The sequence below is a fragment of the Melopsittacus undulatus genome, chromosome 9 (assembly GCF_012275295.1).
Source record: "Melopsittacus undulatus isolate bMelUnd1 chromosome 9, bMelUnd1.mat.Z, whole genome shotgun sequence".
Lineage (NCBI taxonomy): Eukaryota > Metazoa > Chordata > Aves > Psittaciformes > Psittaculidae > Melopsittacus > Melopsittacus undulatus.
The window spans coordinates 533667-556723 of NC_047535.1; the positions used below are offsets into that span (position 1 = coordinate 533667).

The 23057-nt window shown below is 55.3% G+C and overlaps 1 protein-coding gene across 3 annotated transcripts in view; it reads right to left on the bottom strand.

Annotated features, from left to right (window-relative positions):
• FRMD5 (FERM domain containing 5) overlaps positions 1–23057 on the bottom strand; it is a 59784-nt gene that overhangs the window by 6389 nt on the left and 30338 nt on the right. For 2 of the 3 annotated variants that reach the window (XM_034066261.1, XM_034066259.1), the window contains exons 2-7: positions 6806–6910; positions 6231–6273; positions 5922–6000; positions 2906–3003; positions 1572–1695; positions 1053–1140 (exon numbers count right to left, since the gene is read on the bottom strand). In XM_034066261.1, the coding sequence (XP_033922152.1) occupies positions 1053–1140; positions 1572–1695; positions 2906–3003; positions 5922–6000; positions 6231–6273; positions 6806–6910 (537 nt within the window). The remainder of the gene's footprint in view (positions 1–1052; positions 1141–1571; positions 1696–2905; positions 3004–5921; positions 6001–6230; positions 6274–6805; positions 6911–23057) is intronic. The other variant, XM_034066260.1, reaches the window with a different exon arrangement.

The following is a 23057-nucleotide window of genomic DNA, read 5'->3' on the forward strand; positions in this document are numbered from 1 at the left end:
GCTGAAACCCAGTAGTGTGTGTCCTGTATGGAGCAGGCAGCAGCCTGGGTTAACCCCAGTGTCCAGCCTGCAGGGAGCTGCTCGCTGACTGCCCCAAGCATGGCACACACAGACCCTTGGGGTTCTACCAGTGTCCTGAACCTGCTGCCAGTGATCGGTGCTGGTGGGATCCATCCTGCCTCTCCCCTGGTGGGTTTCGGAGGATGCTGAGGGGAAGGATTCCTGTGCATCTGTACAGGAACCACCTTTGCTGGGGGACAATGAGGGGCACAAAGGTTTGGTAACGGCTGAGGTGTTGAATGGGGCACAGGGAAACAGGAGCAAAGCCCTCGGTGGTGCTGAGCATTGCTCCTGAGGCAGCACAGCCCAATGCAGCCGGTAACGCAGGAGAGCTGCACCAGTGCCGTGATCCAGCTCCTCCAGCCTGGATATCCTCTCTGGCAACCACAGGCTGCAGGTAAATGGGATGCACCTCCCCAGGCCAGGTAAAGTTACCACAGTTGTGCATTTATGAGGCCTAATTCAGTTCAAAGCCCCAGAGCAGCGCTCTCAGAGTAACATCCTCTGCCTGCTTCGCATCCCGCATCCGTCTGCATGCCATCGGATTAGAAGGGACCAGAGAGAGCCACATGCAGTGACATCTACAGTCAATAAAAACCATTTCAGACAGCAAACTGGATTACTGGCCGGGGAGGAGCAGGGTGATGGAGTGTCTGTGGCAGATTAACACTTCCTGGCTTCCCAGACACATCCCTGACCTTGCTGCTGCCTCCAAATCACATGTTCTAGCAGGAGATGATCAGCCGCTGTCTTTCAGAGCTGTCTGCATGTGAAAACACTTCCTTACAGCTTCCCTAAACACCCTATGGAAGGATTCTGGAGCACTCGTGTCCCTGCACCTCTCTGTGCACACACACCCGGTTGGGGATGGGTTTTAAGGCTGGAGAGGGTTTAAAACAGTCCCAAGCCCACTGCGTTCTGCAGCACTGGGACCAGATTGTTACCAGAGTGAGAAACCCACCCCAGCAATGGGGTCAGGGGAAGTGTTTTACCTTGCAAGGGTGGGGGTCAACCCCATAGGTCTCCAGAGTCTGGGCTTTCCGGAGGAAATTCAGCTCTGAAGTAGCCGGTGTCTGCCCACTGCAGGGGGAAACAGGGGAAAGAACATTCCATGGGGACATGAATGTGACAGCCCTCAGCTGCGGGGTTGCTGTTAATGACAGGAGGCATCAGTCATGGTGTGATCCCATGGCATTCCCCAGCACTGGAACCCTTATCCTGCAGGATACGCCCTGGGATGGACCCAGACGCAGAGCATCTGCAAAAGGAGGACTGAATGTCCTATACAGGCATTCCTCCAGGGGAGGAAAGGGGAGCTTGCTGGGCAGCAGCAGCAGTGTGGGCAGGGATTGCCTGGGCTTGTGGGACTTCATCCCACCTCCACCTGCTTCCCCAAACCACTCTGCTCTCCGGGTTTGCCTTTGCCCATGGTGCCAGCAGCACTGCAGGCTCTCAGCACCACGGCACCATTGGGATACAGCACAGCCGAGCATCATCATCCCCGGCCATACCTCAGCTCCGACTTGTGGATCTCTGCGATCTTCCTCTCCAGCTTCTCCGAGTGCTTGGGGAAGAACTGGAACTTGGAGCTGTAGCCTTCTGGGTGCTTCCCTGGGTCATAGTCCCCGATCTCGGCTGGTAGGAGACAGAACGGGTCAGGAAGAGCAGAGCAGCCCAGACCACAGCCACCATCCCCATCCACTGGGATATGCTTCCTATCAGGAGGGGTTGTTTGATTCCCCCCCCCTGCAGCCCTGATCCAGCAGCACCAGAGGGACATGAAGCTGATGGAGAGAGCCCAGAGGAGGCCATGGGGATGCTGCGAGGGCTGGAGCATCCCTGCTCTGGAGCCAGGCTGAGAGAGCTGGGCTGGGGCAGCCTGGACAAGAGAAGGGGAGACCTGAGAGCAGCTCCAGTGCCTAAAGGGGCTGCAGGAAAGCTGGAGAGGGGCTTGGGACAAGGGATGTAGGGACAGGCCAAGGGGAATGGCTTGAACCTGCCCAAGAGAGGGGAGACTGAGCTGAGCTCTGAGGCAGAAGCTGTTCCCTGGGAGGTAACAGCTCAAACCAACCCCTGAGGCTATGGAATGGCAGAGACAAGCAGCCCAGCTCCCTGTCCCAGCACCCTGTGGGAGCTGGCAGCACTCAGTGCTGGTGTCTTGCTGTGGAGCTGGTGTCTGCTGCTGGGACTTACAGGAATCCAGCAGCCAGCTGCCCTGGGGATGAGAGGACCTTGCTCTCATTTAATTCCCTCCCACCTCAGGTCCTAAGTAAAGTGAAGACATTACATTAATTTCAATGTCTCCAGCTTAAAGCCCTAAAAAGGGTAAGAACACCAGCCCTGAGGGATACCTCCAAACACTCTGGAGCTGAGATCTGGGGGTTTGATTGCCAGGGTGCATTTCCCCAGCTCATCCTGGGGACATCACTGCAGGTATCAGGGGACTGCCTAGAGATGGGCACCAGCATCAAGCCAAACACGCTTGGGTGAGGAAACCCATATCCTGGTGCTAATGGCACATCCAGATGCTTCCATACCACACCAGCAGCCCCCAGCTCTCCCACACAGCCTGAGAACCCCTCGCTGTGCATTGACTGTTGCAGACACCTCTGTGCTGCCAGGACAGCTCTGGGAGCATCAGCAGTGCCAGGCATGGGGTGCGGTGAGACCCCAGCACCAAGCTCAGCCCCTCCAGCCAGCCCTGAGCAGCACAAGCACAGCCTTGAAGCATGAGCCCTGCACTGACAGTGACATTTGTATTCCAGGTGCAATGATCTGTTGTAAGTGCAATAATGTAATCAGTGCTCAGCATGAAAAGCAAATTTGTCTTGTCATAAAGCATTACCTTGAAGGATATAGGCGGCCAACAAAGCAGCATCCGAGGTCTTGCAGAGGAGACGGCCGTGGTAGAGATCCCTTTTGATCTGCAGGAAGACTAAGTACCTGAGGACAGAAGGGATAGGCCATTTATTAAGCAAAGTTTAAACTACCTAAGCAGGCAATTTAATGTGGAGTATCTGCACAAGACACTGACAGTGCAATAGCTGCCACTGCACGAACGCTGTCTTCAAGCAGTCCATTCCTAAGACATTACACGTGCTAAGGGTGAACAAGTGGTAATTACCAGGCAGTTCCTGGGTCAGGGCTGGTGCTGGGGCTCAGTCTGCACACCCCAACCTTGCTCCTACCCATAGGGACATGGTGCCTGCTCTGGGGCTGGCACCTGACCCAGGGGCTGATGGAGATCTGCACCAGCACAGCCATGGCAGAGCTGCTGGCACAAAGAGCTGTCACCGGGGACTGGGTGCCTGGGGATGATGCTCTGGAGGGGCCCTGAGCTCACCCACCACTGTGGCACTGCCCAGTCCTTGCTGCTGCTCAGCTCCCATAGGGTGATTTCCTCCTTCCCAGACTTTGTGTCCTTCCAGGCCTGTGCACACACATCCTCTTCCCAGTCCGTGCTCACCGGTGCTCACCACTCCATCATCTCCAGCCAGATGCCTCTTATCCCCATGCACCAAAGCCCAGGGAAAGATAAACCCCGTTGGAAAACTACACATCTGAGTAAGTTTAAGCCTCGGCAGCAGCCTGGGCTGAGGCACATGGCAGCGTGCTGGGAAGAGCCTGTGATGGCAAAACCTAAGTCAGAGAGGGAAGGAGCTCCGGGCTGTGCTCGATAACCAGCACTCCGCAGTGCCTCAGCCATGCTTCGTCTCCCAAATCCCCATTTAGTATGAGATAAACCCCTAATTTCAACCGATAAAATATACTAAAGAGAAATCCAGGTATTAAAGTGGACTCGGTGCAGGGGAAGTGAATTTGAAGCCCAGGTTTAAGCCAGGCACGTCTCAACCTGCAGCAAGCAGGGGCAGCCCAGCCGCATGGGGTTCACCCTGGGGCCGCTGTCAGACCTGGACCCCAGCACAGACCCCAAGGAAACCACACAAATCAAAGGGGTTTAATGCTGCCATTGATGCCCCCGTTCCCTCAGACAGGGAAGGTGTGGGCATCTGAGCTGGTCTTACAAACAAAGCCACTCCACAGCTACCAAACAGGTTTCCCAAAGCCTTGCCTATGCCTTGGAAATACCCCCTGGAAAGGGAACTTCCCCAGGGCAGCGCTGGGCTGTGGGATGAGGCTGCTTTGGATGAGGACATTCAAGATGGGAGTTGTTTCTTCCCTGTGAGGAAGATGGGGTTGGAACTGGATGAGCTTTCAGGTCCTTTCCAACCAAGACCATTCCATGACTGTGATTTCTGAGCTCCTTGGCTGGCTCCATCCCCAGGGAGGAGGACAAAGGGTTTCCAGGCATGCAGGAGGGGAGGATTCATCCTGAAGCCAACCAGGGGCTGAGCAGCCCCCAGCACCACCTCAGTGCTCCTGGGGTCCAGCTCCAGCTCCCACCCTGCAACCATGCAAAGCCCTGACCTGCATTTCAATTGTCTGGGCGTGCTTGACAAGTGCAGATGTTTGCTAAGCTCTGATTAAAGAAACACAATTAACACACTGTGGGCACCGGTTTAATGCCCATTTAGGGGGTTGCCGCAGGCAGGGCTGTGGCCATTTCACATTCAAATGAAGGCTGCTCAGGGCTGTATTTGCTGAGAGCAAATGTAAGATCTGCAAAGTAAGGAAATGCCTCTAGAGCAGCCCCAGGAGATGTGTGTGTGTGAAAGGATTCCTGCGGGTCCCCACAGTGTGCCTGTGTGAACAAAGAGACCCATCCTCCCCATGCTGCAGCTCCAGCTGGCAGCAGCAGAGCCTGGCACTGGGACCTGAGGCTTTCAAAGAGGCCAGCAATGGGCACAGGGCTCTTTACAAGTGCTTTCCTCCTGCTCCGCCTCTCCCCTCTGAGCTCAGACCCAAACAGAAGCTTTCTCAGGCTTCCAAGTATGAGCTGAAGGAGCTCTTTGGGTTTGGGTCCTTGTGTGAAACACAAGCACTGCTGTGATTCCTCCGCGAGTGCTCTTCACGTCCTTCCTCCTGGCAGGAAGAGCAGCATGAAGAGCCCTAAAGATAGAAACTTGAGACAAGTGCTGCCAAGTTTCTGCACCGCTGTTTATCACCTGCTCCTCCCAGAGCATCCATGCCCCTTACGGATCCTCCCAGAGCATCCATGCCCCTTACGGATCCTCCCAGAGCATCCATGCCCCTTCCAGATCCTCCCAGAGCATCCATGCCCCTTATGGAAAGGGATGGGGGTAACTGCTTCCAGGGGATGTCAAGGGAACTGGAGACACTCAACCCCCCCAGCAGACCACACACACACAGTGACACCCTGATGTGCTCAGGCAGTGGCACTAACAGCTGATTCACAGAAGCCCAGGTTGAAGGGACCTCATGGACCATCTGGTCCAACCTTTCCAGGCACAGCATGATCCAGGCTGGATGTCCCCTGTGCAGCTGAACCTTAACAGTGTCCAGTGCTGGGAAATCACCACTTCTCTGGGGAGACCATTCCAGTGACTGGTTGTCCTCATTGGGAAAGTTTTCCTCTTGTGTCCAATCAGAATCTCCAGGAATATCCTGTGCCCACCACTTTGTCTTTCCCATGTGATTCCCAAGTGGCAAGAGCATCACCAGAAAGGAGACTATCACAGAACTGCTCCTGCTTGAACCCAGCTTCCCTGAACGGAGCACACGTGGGGAATGCCACATTCCCACCATGCCTGGGACAACACGGGGAAATTCAGGTTTGTTTGGAATTGAAATGGCTGCTGCTCTCCCTGGACTATGAAATGAAGCTGGATAGCATGGTCCTGCCCTGGCCAAGCCTCTGCTGCCCCAGCGCTGGCCAGTGTGGGGCTCCTGCTCCCAGCACAGCAGGACCCCCAGGACTCCCACCCCACATCCATCCTTACCTGGTGATCTCCTCCTTCAGAGCCGCAGGATCCGTGGGGTAGAACTTGACACGGAAGCACATGGTGAAGGGAGGCTGGGCTGCAGTGAGAACAGCGGCACTGTGGTCACCAGAGGCAGGGCTCGTCCTCTCCATCCTCCCCATAACCCCACTGCAGGGGATGCTCGGATGCTGCCAGGGTCTCCCCTGCCCTCCCCACTCCCCCCATACACACCAGCTGCCCTGGTGAGGAGGGATGGATGTGCATGGGGCCATTCCCATCTATAGTAATCCCTATGTGTCCAGGCTGTCTGTGCACAGCAGTACTCACCCCGCATCTGCTTCACAACGGACTTGGTAAATTCCAGCCAGTGCTGAAAAGGCAAAGGAAGGTAATTAAAGGGATTCAGTTACAAACACTCTCAATTAATGACATTGACCTTTGAGGCGACAGCACCATGACCTGTGCGAGCATCCCACAGGGTTCTGCCACAGGCTCTTGGCTCTGAGCAGTCCCATGTCTTGTTTCCCTCTCCATTACCCAAGGCAACAGGCACAAGTGTTTTGCTGCTTGGCACAAAGCCGTTGCTTGGCCTAACCTGGGTGTTAAAGCGTGACTCTGTGCTAGGAATAGTCCTGCAAAGCCAGTGTCAGGAGAGCTCCCCTTTCGCCCCTGCAGTAGCATCAGATCTCTCACTTTGCAAACACAAGTTGCCTCCACGCCTCGCATGGGGACCCAAGAGCTCTCCTGGCTCACACATCCCGATGGCGAGGAAGCATCAGTGGAGCCTCCATTCGGTTTCATTGCAGCCATTCACCTTCCGCTCTGGTTTCCACCACAGCAGCAAGGACAAGCCTGATCCCACTGAGCTGCAGGAACCCCCACAGCCCAGCCTGAGCTCTCACCCTTTGCTTGTCGGGGTCCACAAAGCGGATGCCAAAGTAGTCCTTCTCCAGCAGGTTCAGGTGGTGGCAGAGAAGGTCGAACAGGTACTGACCCTTGGCATCTCTCTGCAAGACAGAGACTCAGTTACAAGGGGGCAGGAGCAGGGATGGAGCAGAGGAGCCGGTGGGTGAAGGCTCATCCCAGCAGCTCTGTAACTGCAGCCTGAGCTCTGTGAGGAAGTAGAGCCCTGGCAGTTTAACACGCAGGGTGTTTGGCACAGCGCACATAGCCCTGGGAAGGGGTTAACACAGGGGTGCCTGCGGGGCCCTGTTTGATCAGATAATGCACACGTTCAGTGTATTTGTCAGGAAACGGGAACCAGTGTTATCTGAAGGAGGCACCAGTCGCCTGTCAGGAACAGCCTTTGATCCGCACAGACGCAGCACTGCAAAGCAGGTTCCCCATCGAGTGAAGGCAGAGCAGGGCTCCTGTCTCTACCAGGCAGCTCTGCCTCTTCTCTCTGTCTGCCCTGGGGGTTTCCTCGGGGGTACCTCACCTTGTTCAAGCTTTTCAGCAATAAGAGCAGGTAGGGACAGGCCAAGGGGAATGGCTTGAACCTGCCTGAGGGGAGACTGAGCTGAGCTCTGAGGCAGAAGCTGTTCCCTGTGAGGGTGCTGAGGCGCTGGCACAGGGTGCCCAGAGAAGCTGTGGCTGCCCCATCCCTGGCAGTGCTCAAGGCCAGGTTGGACACAGGGGCTTGGAGCAGCTGCTCCAGTGGAAGGGGTCCCTGGGTTGGAGCTGGAGGAGCTTTAAGGTCCCTTCCAACCCAAACCAGGCTGGGATTCCATGACCTGGCAGCCTGGCAGTAAAAGGGTCACTGAACCTTGCCTGGCTCAGCCCAGATAGACCATTACTGGGCTGTTGGACCTGCTGTTGAAGTGCAGCAGAGCAGCCTAAAGCCTGCTGGCAGAGCCTGTGAATGGGGATGGCCACAGGCTGGGTACTGCAGTGAGCCCCGGCCTGGCTCAGCTCAGCTCACCTTGATTTAGTACCAGGCTTTAAGCAGCTCTGCTGGTTGTGGAAGTGGGGACTCGAGGCAGCTGTGCTGGGCACAGAGGGGTGAAGCAGCAGGACTGTGCTGGGCACAGAGGGGTGAAGCAGCAGGACTGTGCTGGGCACAGAGGGGTGAAGCAGCAGGACTGTGCTGGGCACAGAGGGGTGAAGCAGCAGGACTGTGCTGGGCACAGAGGGGTGAAGCAGCAGGACTGTGCTGGGAGCTGTGCCATGAGAGCTTGCACTGAGGCAGTGCAGTGTGGCTGGGAGATGGGCTGGAGCTGTGCAGGCAGCATCCTGCCAAACCCACCCCGCTCTGGGGAGATGCTGGGATCATAAACAGAGCTCCCTGCAGGCAGCAAGTGCTGCCAGACACCGGGAACATCACCCCACAGCACCGAGCCCAAGTGTCAGGCATCACCTCTGCCTGCTCTGCTCTCCTGCATCCTTCATTGCTCCTCACCAGGCCCACTCCTCACCCTGTGATGCCCCAATGTACCCAGCACTGGGAAAATGAACCTTTCCCATTCCCATACTCAAATACGGACACTCAAATTCCAGCTGCACCAACCGCAGCCTGCCCTGCACACCGGCCTCAGCAGCATTTGTTGCAGCCCTGCAGCCATGGTTGATGGCCATGGACCCACTGGTGAAGGGGTGCACCAGCCCCACGATGCTGCGGTGCTTTGTGGCCATGTAGGATGGGTACAGCCACGTCCAGGCTGCCCCATGCTCAGCAATGGTGATGGTGCCCACAGAGACCACCCTGCAGAGGAACAAGATGCCTGGGGACAAAGAACAAAGCAGGAAGCACAGGATGCTGCCGTTGGAGGCACACAGTGGTCGCCGGCACTGCCGGCCGCTGCTCGGGAAATGAGGCCGCTCATTTATGAGCCTGAATACAGATTTAGGTGCTGAACTCGGAAAACGGTGGCCTAGATTGTGCTTTATTAATAGGCTAATGGAGAGTCTGCATGGATCATCCATCGCTGTCAAACAGCCCCTGCCTGGTGTGGGCTCTGTGCCCAGCTCAGGTACAAGGGCATGGGATGGGAAGGAGTAATGAAACCTGCCAGAATCCAAATCCCTCTTCCTGAGTTACAGCAAATTATCGTTCTTTCACTAAATAACATTCATTTCTCAATGAGGACTGAAACAGCAACACAGAGCTTAAGGGAAGAGAAACTGCAGCAGCATCTCATGAGCAGGAGAGCAAACACCCCAGACTTGTTCTCTGTCAGGCACGAAATAACCTTCCAGATCAGCTCTTCTGTGCAATAGAGGAAGACTGGACGTCTTCCTGCATTATAGAGAAGCAGCAACAAATAGTGATGCTTCCTTCCCCTGGTAAAGACCGCCTCAGAGGCTGAGCACTTGGCACAGCACAGAGGTTAAAGCGCCTGACCACAGAACGGGTTTGTGGTTGCATAGACACCCTCCTGCATCAGTCCTGAAGGGCTGCGGGGCCGGTGCAGCTGCTGCAGCACATACCCTGCTCCAGCGGTGCCGGCACATCTGGCTGCAGCAGCGGGACCCTGTGTGCCGCAGCAGAGGCAGGCACAGGCACACTGCCCATCGCCTGCAGCACCAGGCTCCAGCCTGCTCTGGCTCCCCAGCTTCCACACTCTTTTGGTACAGGGAACAGCCATGGAAAACACCAGAGGAAGCTGCAGGAGCAGGAACCCTTCCAGCCACACAAGAGCCCACATCGTGCCCTCCTCACCTGTGTTATTTGCTCCCCAGCTCTTCTCCCTTTCCCTGCCCATGCCCCAGATGGACACAGACATCTTCACACTGCTTCTCTCTGCAGTTCTAACCCAGAGAAAGAGCAGCAAAGAACAGATCAGACATCCTCCCCCCTGCCAAAAGTCCAACAGACTGTGGTGAAAGTGTAAACCCACAAACAGCATTCAGGGGAAAGGCTTTCTCTTTGATCTCTCTAACTTGAATTAAACACACTCTAAATTAATCATTATGAGTCTGTCTTTCAGGAAATTATCTGAGCTGTCTTTACAAATCACGACTTAAAAGCTCTCTACTGCATAATAACAGCTTAAATATGCCAGGTTTTGATCTTTGTATGTTCTTATAAAACAAGACTTATGTCTGTCCTAAGATTTGGAAGTTTCTAGGTCAGCCTTTCAGGGCACAGCAGTCAAATGGAGGGACTGCCACCAGCTGCCCCATTCACCATCCCCCTTGTGCACACAGCGAATGCCAAGTGCCAAGCCAACACACACCGTGTGAAGTTATCTGCTGCCCAATATTAACACCTGCAGATGGCTTTCTTCTGGTCTTCAGCTTCTTGAGGAGCTGCAGATAAGGCAGCACATCATGCCCAGACACATACGGGTGCGCAGGGTGGTGCATTGCTGCTATTAACATCACTTGTGCGATGGAGCTGGGCAATGAGGCGCATTCCCGGTGGAGGCAGTGCCAGGAGCTGATGCTGTGCTGCTGTGCTGCTTCCAGTGCAGAACTGCAGGGGGTAACACAGGCTGCTGGTCACTCCTGAGGCCCCACACTGGTTCCTTGCAGCCCCTACCTTTGGTGTTGAATGAGCTGAAGCTGTGCCTGTGCTATGGAAAGCTGCAGCCCTGACTTCTCTGTGATGGCTCCTGCAGCCACGTTCTGCATTGCCCAAAGCACGAGTGAAACCTGAATGGTTTCAGCACTGCAGGGCCGTGACACACCAGGGCCACCCTGTCCCACACATATGGAGCTGCTCATGAGCCCATCTCTACCATTAGGTGCTGGCCAGAGAATGGGGACTCCCCTACTGCCATCCCAGGGCTCTCATTCATGGAGGACACAAACCCTGTGGATAAGGATGCTGCTGTGGGAAGCAGGAGCACTGCTGGCTCCAGGCATCCATCACTACCCACACTGCTCCTCTACAAACCACTTCAGAGCCATCCAGCCCCGCAGCATCTTTACGAGGTACCTGAGGAGCATTAATGTGTCAGCAGCAGCTTAATAGAGGATTTACTGCTCTCTGCTCCAGGAGGAGATGGGTTCATCAGTGGCCTCAGGAACGAGCTCTTCCAGGGAGTTTTATGATCCCTTTATACATGGGGACAGACAAACAGCACTGTGCTGATGGCAGGGAGATCCTGCTGGGATTTTCCAGTAGCAAACACATCCATCCCATGGCTTTGAACCTCCCTGTGCCCAGCAGAGCACTCAGAGGCCCAAGCACCACTGCTGCCAAACCTGCCACCTCCATGACCAGTGCCAGACCAACAAAACCAGCTCCCAGGATGAGCCTGAGCACAACCAGTTACACCACTGTGGTTCCACAGAGCAACCACAGCACGTGCCCAAGATACAGCAGCATGTGGAAGTGGCTCCTTCCTGCATTGGAAGCCTCCTGATGGGGCTGTCCATTCCTGCCGCTTCCTAGCTTAGGAGGAGATTATTTCTTAAAATAAACTGTCAAAAAAAGGTCTATTTTAGAAAGTGAAGTTTAAGCTTAAGTCTCTTTAGCAGCAACATCCGAGCTGGGGGAGATCAAAGACCCACCGGCTCCACTGCCAACATGAAGAGATTTCCACCAGCAATTCGACTGCGATGCTGTGGTTTAAGTGCTTCAATTGCAGCATTCGGCACACACTGGATGAGCTGGGATTTATTATCCCTCACACAAAGTTCCTGTGCACTGTGCAGGCAGGGTAAGCACTGACAGCTCAGCCCTCAGCCGGTGCCGCATCCGAGAGGTGATGTGGTGAAGGAATGGGCACAATGTGATGAGAGTGTTTGGTTCCAGACAGGAACAGCAGCCCTGGAATCTGTGAGCGTGCCTGGACCAGAGCACAGCCTGCAGGGCTCCATGGGCTGCGTTACCTGCAGCTCCTGCCCTGTGCCCCAGGCCCCTCTCCCTGTCCTCTGCCACAGAAAGAAGCATCATTATCATTATTATGCACTCTTTTGATGTGTTATTATTGGCTCTTTTGCTGCTATCGCACCGGCTGATGCACTTGCTCCATGTGAGCAGGGCACCAGACCCTGACATGGCAAGAGGGGAGCAGGTCCTTCTCCCTGCCCAGGACACCTCCAACTCAAACACATGGAGAACCCAGCCAGCAGTGGGAACTCAGCACAAAGCTGTTGTGCTCCAAGGTGCTGGAGGCTTCAACCCCTGTTGCCATAAATCACAGCACCAAGGAACCCCTGGGAAGATGCTCTCGGAGCCATTGGAGCTAAGGGGCCGGTCCCAGGGATGATCCCCTGGGTTCTGAGGAGTCCCCACAGAGGATGAGCCCCGAGCATGAGCAGCCCAGTGCAGCAGGAGGAGAGGGATGAGCATGAGGACATTTCCAGCTGAACCCCTAAGCCCGGAGCTGGTGTCCAAAGGCAGCACCAGGGGAAGGGAGGATAAAAGGCCATGGAGAGCCAGGGAGGAGCTGGGACAGGGACACTCAGATCCCAAGGAGCTTCAGCTCCCAACAGCAAGGCACTGGGGATGTGCTGCTGCCCAGACCCAACCAAGCCCCACTGCCCTTGGCCCCTGCTATTCCCACACGTGCCAAAGGAAAGGGTCTCCATGAAACACACAAAAAGCAAAGGTGGTAACAGCAGCAGAGTTACCTGAGGGGCAAAGGGCAGCTGCAAGCAGGAAGAAAAGTGGGAAGCAGAGAACAACACCTCAACAGCCCTAACTCCTCCGGCTCCATCACATGCTGTGGTCACTGGAATCCAGTCACCTTTCCCGTAGGAAGGGACTCAGAGTAAGGAAAAGGGTTTTACATAACACTAAATGTAATCCTGCTGTATTTATAGCATATACATTTCAGTATTAATTCCCTTTTAGCTGTAATCCTTCCTCCTCGCTGACACAGTCATTTCTGTCCTCAAGACTTATCCAAGGAGTTTGTTCCAGAAGTTTATAAAGCTTCTGAGAAGGAAAGTTCCTAAGGAAGTGACTCTGGGTGCCTTAACCTCCAGATTATCAATGCCTTGTTTGAATCCACAAGCAGGTTATTAAAGCCCTTGACATGCTGGCATATGCAAAAGGGCCTGCACAGCTCTCCATCCTGAGTTCAGCTGCTGTTTCTGCTTATGTCTGCATTAAGGAAAGGGTACGCTGTGGGCCAGCAGGTTTAACACACTTTTAAATCCTTTAATAACCACAGAATCCAGCCTGGTTTGGGTTGGAAGGGACCTCAAAGCTCCTCCAGTTCCAACCCAGGGACCCCTTCCACTGGAGCAGCTGCTCCAAGCCCCTGTGTCCAACCTGGCCTTGAGCACTGCCAGGGATGGGGCAGCCACAGCTTCTCTGGGCACCCTGTGCCAGCGCCTCAGCACCCTCCCAGGGAACAGCTTCTGCCTCAGAGCTCAGCTCAGTCTCCCCTGTTCTGTCAGGTTCAAGCCATTCCCCTTGGCCTGTCCTGCCCATGACATGTGCTTGGAACTGGATGAGCTTTAAGGTCCCTTTCAGCCCAAAGCATTCCATGATTCTCTGGTCCTATGATCCAACTCCAGCGCCTGTGGAAGGAGGAGCACTTTGTGGTCAATGCTACTGCACACACAGCTAATGAAAAATAAACCAAAACAAGCAAGGGAATGAAAACCTGAGCGCAGAACCCGGCACCTCCGGTTTTCTTGGCAGCGTTCCTGCTGGAAGCTCGCTTCAATCCCAGCAACTGAATGCAGCAAAAAGCTCATGGGAGGAAAGGGAGAAAAGCATAAACTGCTCCTGAAAAATTCAGCTTTCCTGAAAGCCAAGGAAGGCCCTGCAGGAACACCGGCAAGCGCTGCTCTAAGTCCTAGCAAAGCCCAGCCCAGCTCCCGAACCGGCCACCGGCTCCAGGGACCTCAAACCGGGACCAAAGTGAAGTAAATACAACAGGGGAACGCCTGCATCCAAGCACAGGGTGGAAGCTCCAGCCCCATCAGGCATCAAAACCCACAGCGGGTTCAAACGCAATTAATACCTAAACCTCGAACCGCCCCTCAGGAATAGAGACCCTCGGGCAAGGGAGGATGAGCTCAAGCCTTATGATTAAGGCAAACCAGATCTTATTTGTGCGACAGAAATGACCATATGTGAGTCCTTTAGGGAGGCTGTAATCAGTCCGATTAACATGATAATGAACTCCGATTTACGCAGCCCAAGGAAGATCTTTGTCCTCGGAGGCATTGTGCTGCTCGCTGAATATTAACAAGGGCGACTTGTTCTTCACAACCAGGGATGCCACTTGCCCGTTAATCCTCCCCACAGGTGATGTGTCAGGGGAAGGGAGGAGGGACAGAGCCCTCTGAAGGTGCGAACAACCCACAGTAACGGGGCAGACGGGGAAGCTTCCCAATAAACCCGATACCACCTTCAGCAGGAAGTGGGATACAGACACAAGCACTGCGGGGTGTAAATCTCCACAACTACCATGCTATTACCAGTAACACCGTCGAATAAACCTGAGATAACCCACTGGAGCTGCAGAGAGTTCCTGCAATCTCCTCTACTTCATCCTCGGTGAGAGCAGCTTCTTATGGGGCTGGAAAAGCATAAATCCTAAGAAAACACTGCTATGAACCCCTCTTCCAGACAGGGGACCCAGAGCAGCTGTGCCAGTGAGCTCAGCTCGGGAGGTCCCGATGGGCAGAAGCAACGTGCTCAGCCTGTGCTCTGCTTCCAGCATCCTCCTCACCAACACCAAGGGGGACATGCCCAGAGGCAGCTGGAAAAGCTCACACAGGCGCTGCCAGGACATGAAAAGACCAGGTGGAGAGACCATTGTAGGGAAATCTGCCCCGAGCATCACCTCCAATGGACATTCCCACAAGGATGCTGCTGCATGACTGACGGCAAGGGCAGGCACCAGTGACTGCACAAAGCAAGGAAAGGGGTACCTGCACCAGCGCCTGTTCCCCTGGAGCCATGGCCAGGGGAGGTGGGCAGGAGCTTGGGTGCAGGCAGCAGCACAGGCAGGGAGCCCCATCTCCCCGCCCCGGGCCGGGCACTGTGCATGCAGACAGCAGGCAGGTCTGATCACAGCTTTGCTCCCTGACTAAACGCTCTACAAGCTCGTTGAGCAGCTGGGTGTCGACTTCAGAGCACAGCAAAGAGCTTGGCTGATTCATCACACGTCTGAGATGAAAACACGCTCAGCGGAGAACCGGTAACAGCAGAGCCCCAAAACTGCATCTTTTAATGGTGCCCATTCCTTGCCTTGCCCAGGACCATCACCCACTGAGCAGCCCCTCTCCATGCTGGCAGCCAGGCACACGCTGCAGCAGTGGTACAAGCAGCCGGTCAGCTCACACCAGCCCAGGGACCCAGCGTGCTGCCTGACACACTGAAGGTGTTGTACAGGACTGGTGCCTCCGGCAGCTCATGGTATCACACTGATGCCATGTGTGCTGTGCATGTGTCCATCCCGGTCATACCCCACATGTGCCAGTGCCACCTGCTCCACCGGAGGGTCTGGGGGCTGGAGCCCCAGCTCAGCACTCAGCCTGGCCATGGACAGGGCTTCATCTGCACCAAGGGCTTGGAAAACACCCGGCCAAAGCCCCACTTCCCTTCCCAGCTCACCCAGAGCTGATTCGCTTTCCCCCATCTCTAAGCTGATTCTTCTCTTTTCTAAGGCTTTTAGGCTGACCTGGAACTGCAGAAGAGCTCCGAGGTCATTCCCTTGCACATCACACACTGACCCTGCAAACCCACCAATGCTTTCAGCATTCCAGGTTGCAGCAGCTCAGGTCCACACCAAGCACTTACAGAGGCTGAAGGGAAGGAAGAAAAGCTGCTTTAGCTGACAAGGTTTTATTTCTGAAGGCTGGCGGGTGTAATATGAGGAACAAGCACTCGAAGTGATATATTTGTCATCTCAGCAAGGCCTTTGCTTTGCCTGTGGGTTTAATGTCTCAAAATACATATTCATTTAAATGCAAATGTCTGGTTTCACCTGGGACCCAACAAAAGCTTCTCCTGAAGCAACTGGACCTTTCACACTGATTCCATCTCCCCCTTCCTGCTGCAAATCAAAGCCTCTGAACACAACCTGGACTTTCAGCCTTGATGCTCCTCCTTGGTGAGCTGCAGCCCTTAACGGCAGCCCCTTCCCAGCTTCCCAGCCCGGAGCCAGGCTGGGTCCTGCAGGAAAGTGCTCTGGGAAAACAGATTCCTGCAGGAAAATGCAGCTGGAATGTGGGAGAGACCCCTCGGAGCTCAATCCTGGCTGGTGCTGCCCTGAACCCCACCACACTGCTGAGCATCAGCAACATCTCACAGCATCTCCTGCACTACCCTTCAGCTATGGATGCTCCATGGGGTCTGTAGGGACCACGCAGCCCCTGCCACCCTCCATCTGCTCCCTGTCCTTGTGCTGGGGAGGGCTCTGCTCTGGTGACCAGCTCTAAGCACTGGGGTCTGCACAACCCCATCCTGATGAATGTTCCTGCTCCCCACAGCTCCCTCAGCAATGGTACAGCCAGACCCTGCTCAAGCAGCATGTACAGCTCCCTGCCATGGGGGTCACCGCACACAGCTCCCTGCCATGGGGGTCACTGCACACAGCTCCCTGCCATGGGGGGCACCGCACACAGCTCCCTGCCATGGGGGGCACCAAGACGGGCTGGGCACAAACCTCTCATGGCAATGGGGCTTCGCTCAGTTATAAGGACACCCCCCCAAGGCCCCGTCCTCCCAGCCAGATGCCAGAGTCACTCTCGACCTTTTCAGATGCACCCAAGAGGGTGAGAAGCCTTCTGGTGACGTGATGGAGATGAGGGCTGACATCTTCCCTGCAGGCACCCACAGCACAGAGCGCGCTGGCATTTGGCAGAAGACACAGCAGGGACTCGAGGCTGCTCGGAGCGGGTCCCTGGTAGGTGCTGCTGCACCCCCTTCTCCATCCCCATCACCTCACTGCACCCAGGGCTGCACCCAGGGCACACACACACTGGGGGCATCGCAGGGAGCACAGCCCAGCCTAGAGCCCAGCTGGGGAAGTGGGATCAGCTCCTGCACTGACCATGGGCAGATGTAAGGAGTTTGTTGGCTCTCTGAAGCCGGGGTTGAGGCAGGGTCTGCAGCCAACCTCTGCAGGAAGGATGGGCTGTCCCACATGGAAAACTGTCACTCACCCGATTCCCAAGTTCTCCAGCAGGATCCAGTTACCCCCAGCAGGATCCAGTTACCCCCAGCAGGATCCAGTTATCCCCAGCAAGCCATGAGCAGAATTAGTTTGTCTTTACCAACAGGAACAAGTGACCTTGTTTCTGTTCTGTCCTGAGCTTTGGTGCATTTTCTCCCCTGCAGCCCTAAGCAGTCCCCTCTGGATGGCAACTGATGAAGAGAAGTGGGAGCATTCCCCTCACTGCCAGGCAGGAGGATTCCTCCTCCCTGTGGATGCTGCTTGAATCCCAGACAGTGGCATGAGCTGTACCTCAGGCTGGGGGATGAACTGCACAGCCCAATGGCTCATCCCCAGTATACCAGGCTCATATACAGGAGATGTGCTCCAGCCTGAGCAGCCCTGAGCCCATTCCCATCCCTCCAGAGCTTCCCAGTGCCTGTCCAGACCCTTCCAGCTGTGCAGTGACAAACTGGGGCTGCACAGGGAAAAGTATGGAAAGTGGTAGGAAACCAACAGCCTCTTCTCAAATCCCACAGCCCCTCACTGTGAGGCAAATGGGGGACCTGGTGTCCTGCAGGAGAAAGCTCACAAAACCAGCCCGGATTCCTACACCCCAAAGCATTTCCCATATGACATCCTGCAGAATAAGTGCTCTATAATCCGTGCTCACAGCATCACATCGCTCTCATCGCTCGCTCCAGCGGTGTGATCCCCTGGGTACCACAGCACCCTGCACACAGCACCCGTCAGAGGATGGCAGAGGGATGAGGCTCAGCCTGGCTGCAATACTAAACCCCCAGGGCCTCAGGAAGATGCCTTCATGTTAACTTGTTTACTTTCCATATCAAAAGACTGAATAAGGGATTCTAAGCGCTACTCAACAAGAAAAACGCTTGACAAAGCATCGTGCCTGCAGACGAGCTGTCAGAGGCTGTCAGAGGCTGAGGCTGTGCGGGAGCATTGCTGCTGCCTCTGCCCAACCAGGAGCAGCTCCAAGGGATGGGGATCCGACCAGAGCAGGACCCTGATAACACTGCCCCATCACCGGGTCCTCAGCCCCCATTGCTGCAGAGGAACCAGCCCCAGCATCTGCCCTGGCACCCACAGCCCCAGCACAGGAGCCAGGCCATGCCCTGCGGTGCTGCCAAGGTCACCAGCAGGCACAAGGCTCTGAAATGCCAGGACCCAGGTTCCTGCCCACCACACATGAGGACCTGGGAGCTGCCGGCAGAGCTCTGCCGTTGGCACAACCTCAGTTACCGAGCCTGCAAAAGCTCTTATGGTTGGATTCCCTTATTTCATATGGGGCCCGTGAGCAATGTGCAGAGCCATGGCTCAGAGGCCACCCAGAAGCCTGTTCCACCCCATGTGCACCCCAAAGGCTGAGCACCCCAGGGGCCCAGCACCCATTCCACAGGCCAGAGGGGACAGCCAAAGCTTGTCCCACTCCCCACATCATTGGTAAATGCCAGGAGCAATTCTCAGGGATACCCTGTGGAGGAGAGCCAAGCCCTGGGTAAAGCAGCCAGATCCATGGCCATAGCATGGAGCAGGATGCAGGTGGGCAGTGCTTGCTGCCAGGCTGGGCTCTGGGAATGGGATGGATGAGGACCCTTGGGCACCCCAGCACTGACACAGCTGCATGCATGGGCAGCAGGATGGGTGCCCGGCTCCCACCTCCCCCTTCCCAGGAGGGAAAGCACAAGGGGCTGCTCTGAGTGGGTAGAGCTGAGCAGCAACCTCATTACACCGAGTGGGGCAAGGTCAGCTTCTTATCACTGCGATGCTCTATTGCCCAGCTCAAAACATGACAGCAGATGACAGCGATGCCATGTGAGCCTTCACTGCATCAGCTGTGCTGATGCTCCTGCCATGAGCCACAGGAGTGTGCTTGGAGCCTGCCTGCTGCCTGACAGGCTCTGTCCGAGCTGATTCTGGGGGAAGTAAGTGGGAAATCAGGTCTTGTAACCAGACCTTGCCAGCAGGAGCGGGGTCAGCAGAGCATCACCTCCACCTGCACCAAGGCTGAGCATGAACATCCATCTGCACTGTGTTAAACAGTGGAGTTTACAGCCACCAAGCCAATGCACCACCAGGACCAGGGTCCTGTGGCCAGGGCCAGGCTGTGCCACAGAGATACAGCTCCAGTGGATGCATCCCTGCTCCCTGGCAGGACCCAGCATCCTCTCATGGAGAGACCCCATAGTCTCTCACACAGTCCCCACAGGCAGGCTGAGGTGCTGGGGGTTCCCTCATGCTGGAGCACAGCACTGCAGTGTGCACAGGCAGCGGATGCAGAGCTGGGAGCAGTCAGGGCTGTTCTCCTCACTGGAAGAGCATGGGACTTGCAGACCATTCCCTTTGAGCTTGGCCTGTTCATTAAACAGACTGCACCAAGTTCAAACAAATCATCCCTTTTAAAATCCAACTCCTGGCACCACTAAAATTCATGGACATTAAGAGAAACCATTGGAATTCTTGTGCCAAAAGCCATCTTTCCCATGTTGGCAGCCATGTCCTGGGCAGCGGCTGCAGCTGGGACAATGGCACTGCCTTTAAATGCTGGTTAGAGAGAATTTCACGTTTACAGATAGAAATAACCCACAACAACAGCCCAGGCCCTCCCGTGGGTGCAGGAGCAGCAGAGCTCAGGCACAGCCTCAGCTTTAGGACAGATCTACCCTGAGAGCAGCGTTTTCAGGAGGGGCTGGATCTGATTCCCCCTCCTTGGGCACTGGGGACCCAGGGACACCCACCCTGAGCACCCCATCATGGGGACCCCATCACACACAGCCCTGGCTCCCAGGCACCGCTCTCCCCACACCACACATCTGCCCTTTGCATCAGCAGCTCCGGGAACACAAACCCCATCCGCATTCACACAAAGCACTGATTAGATGATGTCAGGCAGCAGATTACTCATGTCGATGGAGAAAGCCATTGTTGTAAGCCCAGATGGCTGCGTAAGCTTCCCGCAGCCCGGATGGGATCGGGGGCTGATGAGAGCTGCGCGACTTAATGGAAGGAGGCTTCCGATCAAGGGCTTGATTGAGGCTAATGTGAGCGGAACAGCCAAATATGAGGCACTGGATTACTCACATGCAACAGCTCAGCAGTAAATACTGGTTATTAGTTTAGTTCTGCTCCCCACAGAGCCACTTTCCCCTGCCCATAGGCAGGGCACACATCCTGCACATGCCAGTTTGATGGCCATGAAATGAATACCTCCATCAGAAAGCAGCCCAGAGCCCCCCATGTGCTGGGTGCACCCCCAGAGCACAGCAGCAGCTCAGGGGGGGGATCCTGCCCCTCTGCAGTCCTTAGGGGAGACCTGAGAGCAGCTCCAGTGCCTAAAGGGGCTGCAGGAAAGCTGGAGAGGGGCTTGGGACAAGGGATGTAGGGACAGGCCAAGGGGAATGGCTTGAACCTGCCCAAGAGAGGGGAGACTGAGCTGAGCTCCGAGGCAGAAGCTGTTCCCTGGGAGGGTGCTGAGGCGCTGGCACAGGGTGCCCAGAGAAGCTGTGGCTGCCCCATCCCTGGCAGTGCTCAAGGCCAGGTTGGACACAGGGGCTTGGAGCTACCTGGTCTCCGTGCCCATGGATGATTCTTCATCCCAGCCCTCACCAAGCTCAAGAGATTGGTGTTACCTCTGAAAACCCCTCTGGAGCTGCACCAGGTCCCTGTGCAGGATGGGTGCAGCACCTCTGCCCCACCAGGCACATTTCACCTCCTGCTCCAGTGAAGAGGGAAAGCACAAGAGCACCCAGCCTGACTGTGCCTCGGGTATTGAAGGGGAAAACGTCTTCCCTCACAGCCTTCAACCACCTTAATGTGTTCCACAAGCTCAGGGGCAAGTTCAGTGCTGTCAATGAGCTCCTTGGGAGCAAGGGGAGATGTGAAGGGGGGAAGCACTGAACAGTGAACAGTGACTCAGCTCTGACAAAGGAGCTCTGCAGCTCTTGAAGAGATGTGAGGAAGAGTGAGAGGCACAAGCCCATCAGAGCCTCAAAGGAGACATCTGAGCTGCCTCCAGAGGAGGGTTTCCCCAGTTAACCCCTGTCCTGGCTGGGCTCTGCAGGGCACACAGGGACACATGTGCAACCCCAGGAGCTGTCACCCTCCCCAGCAGTCAACCTGGGGCAGCCCAAACCCCTGCCAGCTTTAAAGGCACTGTCCCCAGCAGCTCCTTCACAGGGGTACAAGGGCCTGTGCCCAAACGTTGCTCCCCACCAGCCCCACAGCAGGGATGCCCCAAGCCCACAGCCATGTGCTTGTCTCCTTCCATTTGACATTCACATGATGCCAAGCACCACAGCACTGAGGAACATCCTCAAGTAACAACCACAGCTCAGCGGCTTCACCAGCACCCCAGGGCAGCCTCATTACATCTCAGGTACTACAGAGACTTGTGTGCAGCCCAGCTACGTGCAGAGAGGAGGATGCAGGCTCCAAGACGTCCCCCATCCCTCCAAAGTCTGCACCCCAACCAAGTCCCACACTTGTCTCCGAACATGGGGTGGGATCCCCTTGGGAAGGGCTGAAGTTTATTCCAGCCCTACAAGTGCTGATGCTTTGGCTCTATAAAGCCTCTGCAGTGGGCAGCAGGAGGGACACCCACCCCAGCCTGCATCCTAGGTTTCTAATTGCAGGTTCCCCACAGCTTCCACCTTCATACCATGGTACAAACACATCTACTGAAGTACTACTGGAATATAAACTAATCTTATTTTCCCTACAACAACCAACCATGTGAATAAAGAACACCAGAACCTATTGCAGGAGCCATGCAATTAGGAGCAAACCCGCAATTCCATCCTGCTGCCTGCATGCAAAGGGTGAAGTTAAACCCATTCACCTGAAGGGAGGTCTCAATGAATGGGGCTGCGGGGGTCTGTGGTGCAGTACCACACGCCTGGATTCAGAGATCAAATGCCATTCCGGATGGAAAGAGGAAAGCAAAGACGTGATGAAACAGTTTTCACAGCAGATATTATTGGCTCTACCTTAGGCAGAGCTGATCTGATTTAAGCTTTGTCCTTGCAACTGCCGAACAATACCCGCTTCCATTTCCCTTTGCAGTGCTCTGCTCCTCACCTGCAACCATCTGCAAAGGACAGCTCCAGGCAGCAGGAAGCTCCATCACTGACAGGAAGGAGCAACAGGACCTGGCAGACGGGGAGAAATACAAGGGCTGCCCTGCTCCGAGATGGGAAGAGGCAGCAACAACACCCCCAAGCTCCCTTGTCCCTCCTGCTGCACCCTGTGCTGCTGAGCTCGCTCCAATTACTCATGTTAAAGAGGCCCCTCAACAATATTTACCTCCCTTAATTAAAGATGGCAGCAATAAACAGGAGCTACAGACACAGAGGGTATTAATAACCCTGCCTCGGGGAGCCTGGAAGCGCTCCGGATCATACAGTGCTTTGTTAGGGAATTAGAACAATACATTGCCACATAAAGGTGATATTGAACATAACCATCATAAATGAGGCTCGGGGAGGTGGGGAGGAAGCCCCTTCCCATGGCGTCCCCAGGGAAAGGCACATGGCTGCATCCTGCCATGGGACCATCCCATGGGAGAACCAACCACGGGTGTCTCCCTCCAGGAGCCATGGCCACGAACACTTTGGCCCAATGTTGCCATTCTCAGGCACAGGTTTCAAGGTGATCAAACCCAAGGCAAATAGCCAAAGCTTCACCAGCTTCCCCTGCCATGGGGACCAGGACCCAGCTCAGATGCAAGTATCTGCATCCAGAAACAGCAAACTCCTGACATTTAAGCATTTAAATGGCATTTCCTTTGGGATAGGGACTGTTGGGCACGTCAGGGTCACACAGGTTCCCTTAGAAACTCTTCCCATGTTGTACCTCTGCATGAGAGAGCTCCAAAAGCCAGATGGGAAACAGGATTCTGCCATGGAAGCACAGGGACGGTGTCAGCATGGGCACACACCATGCTCCAGCCCAGCCCTGGTCCCAGCAATATAAAGGAGCCGGCAAACACAGCTTGGGGAAAATGCACCCTGCCAAATGGGTTTGATGTTTTGATGAGATTAAGGAGCAGTTAATAAAGGCAGTGCTGTTGATTTAATGTACTTAGACTTGCAGCAGACACTTAACCTGGTGTTGCACGGCATTC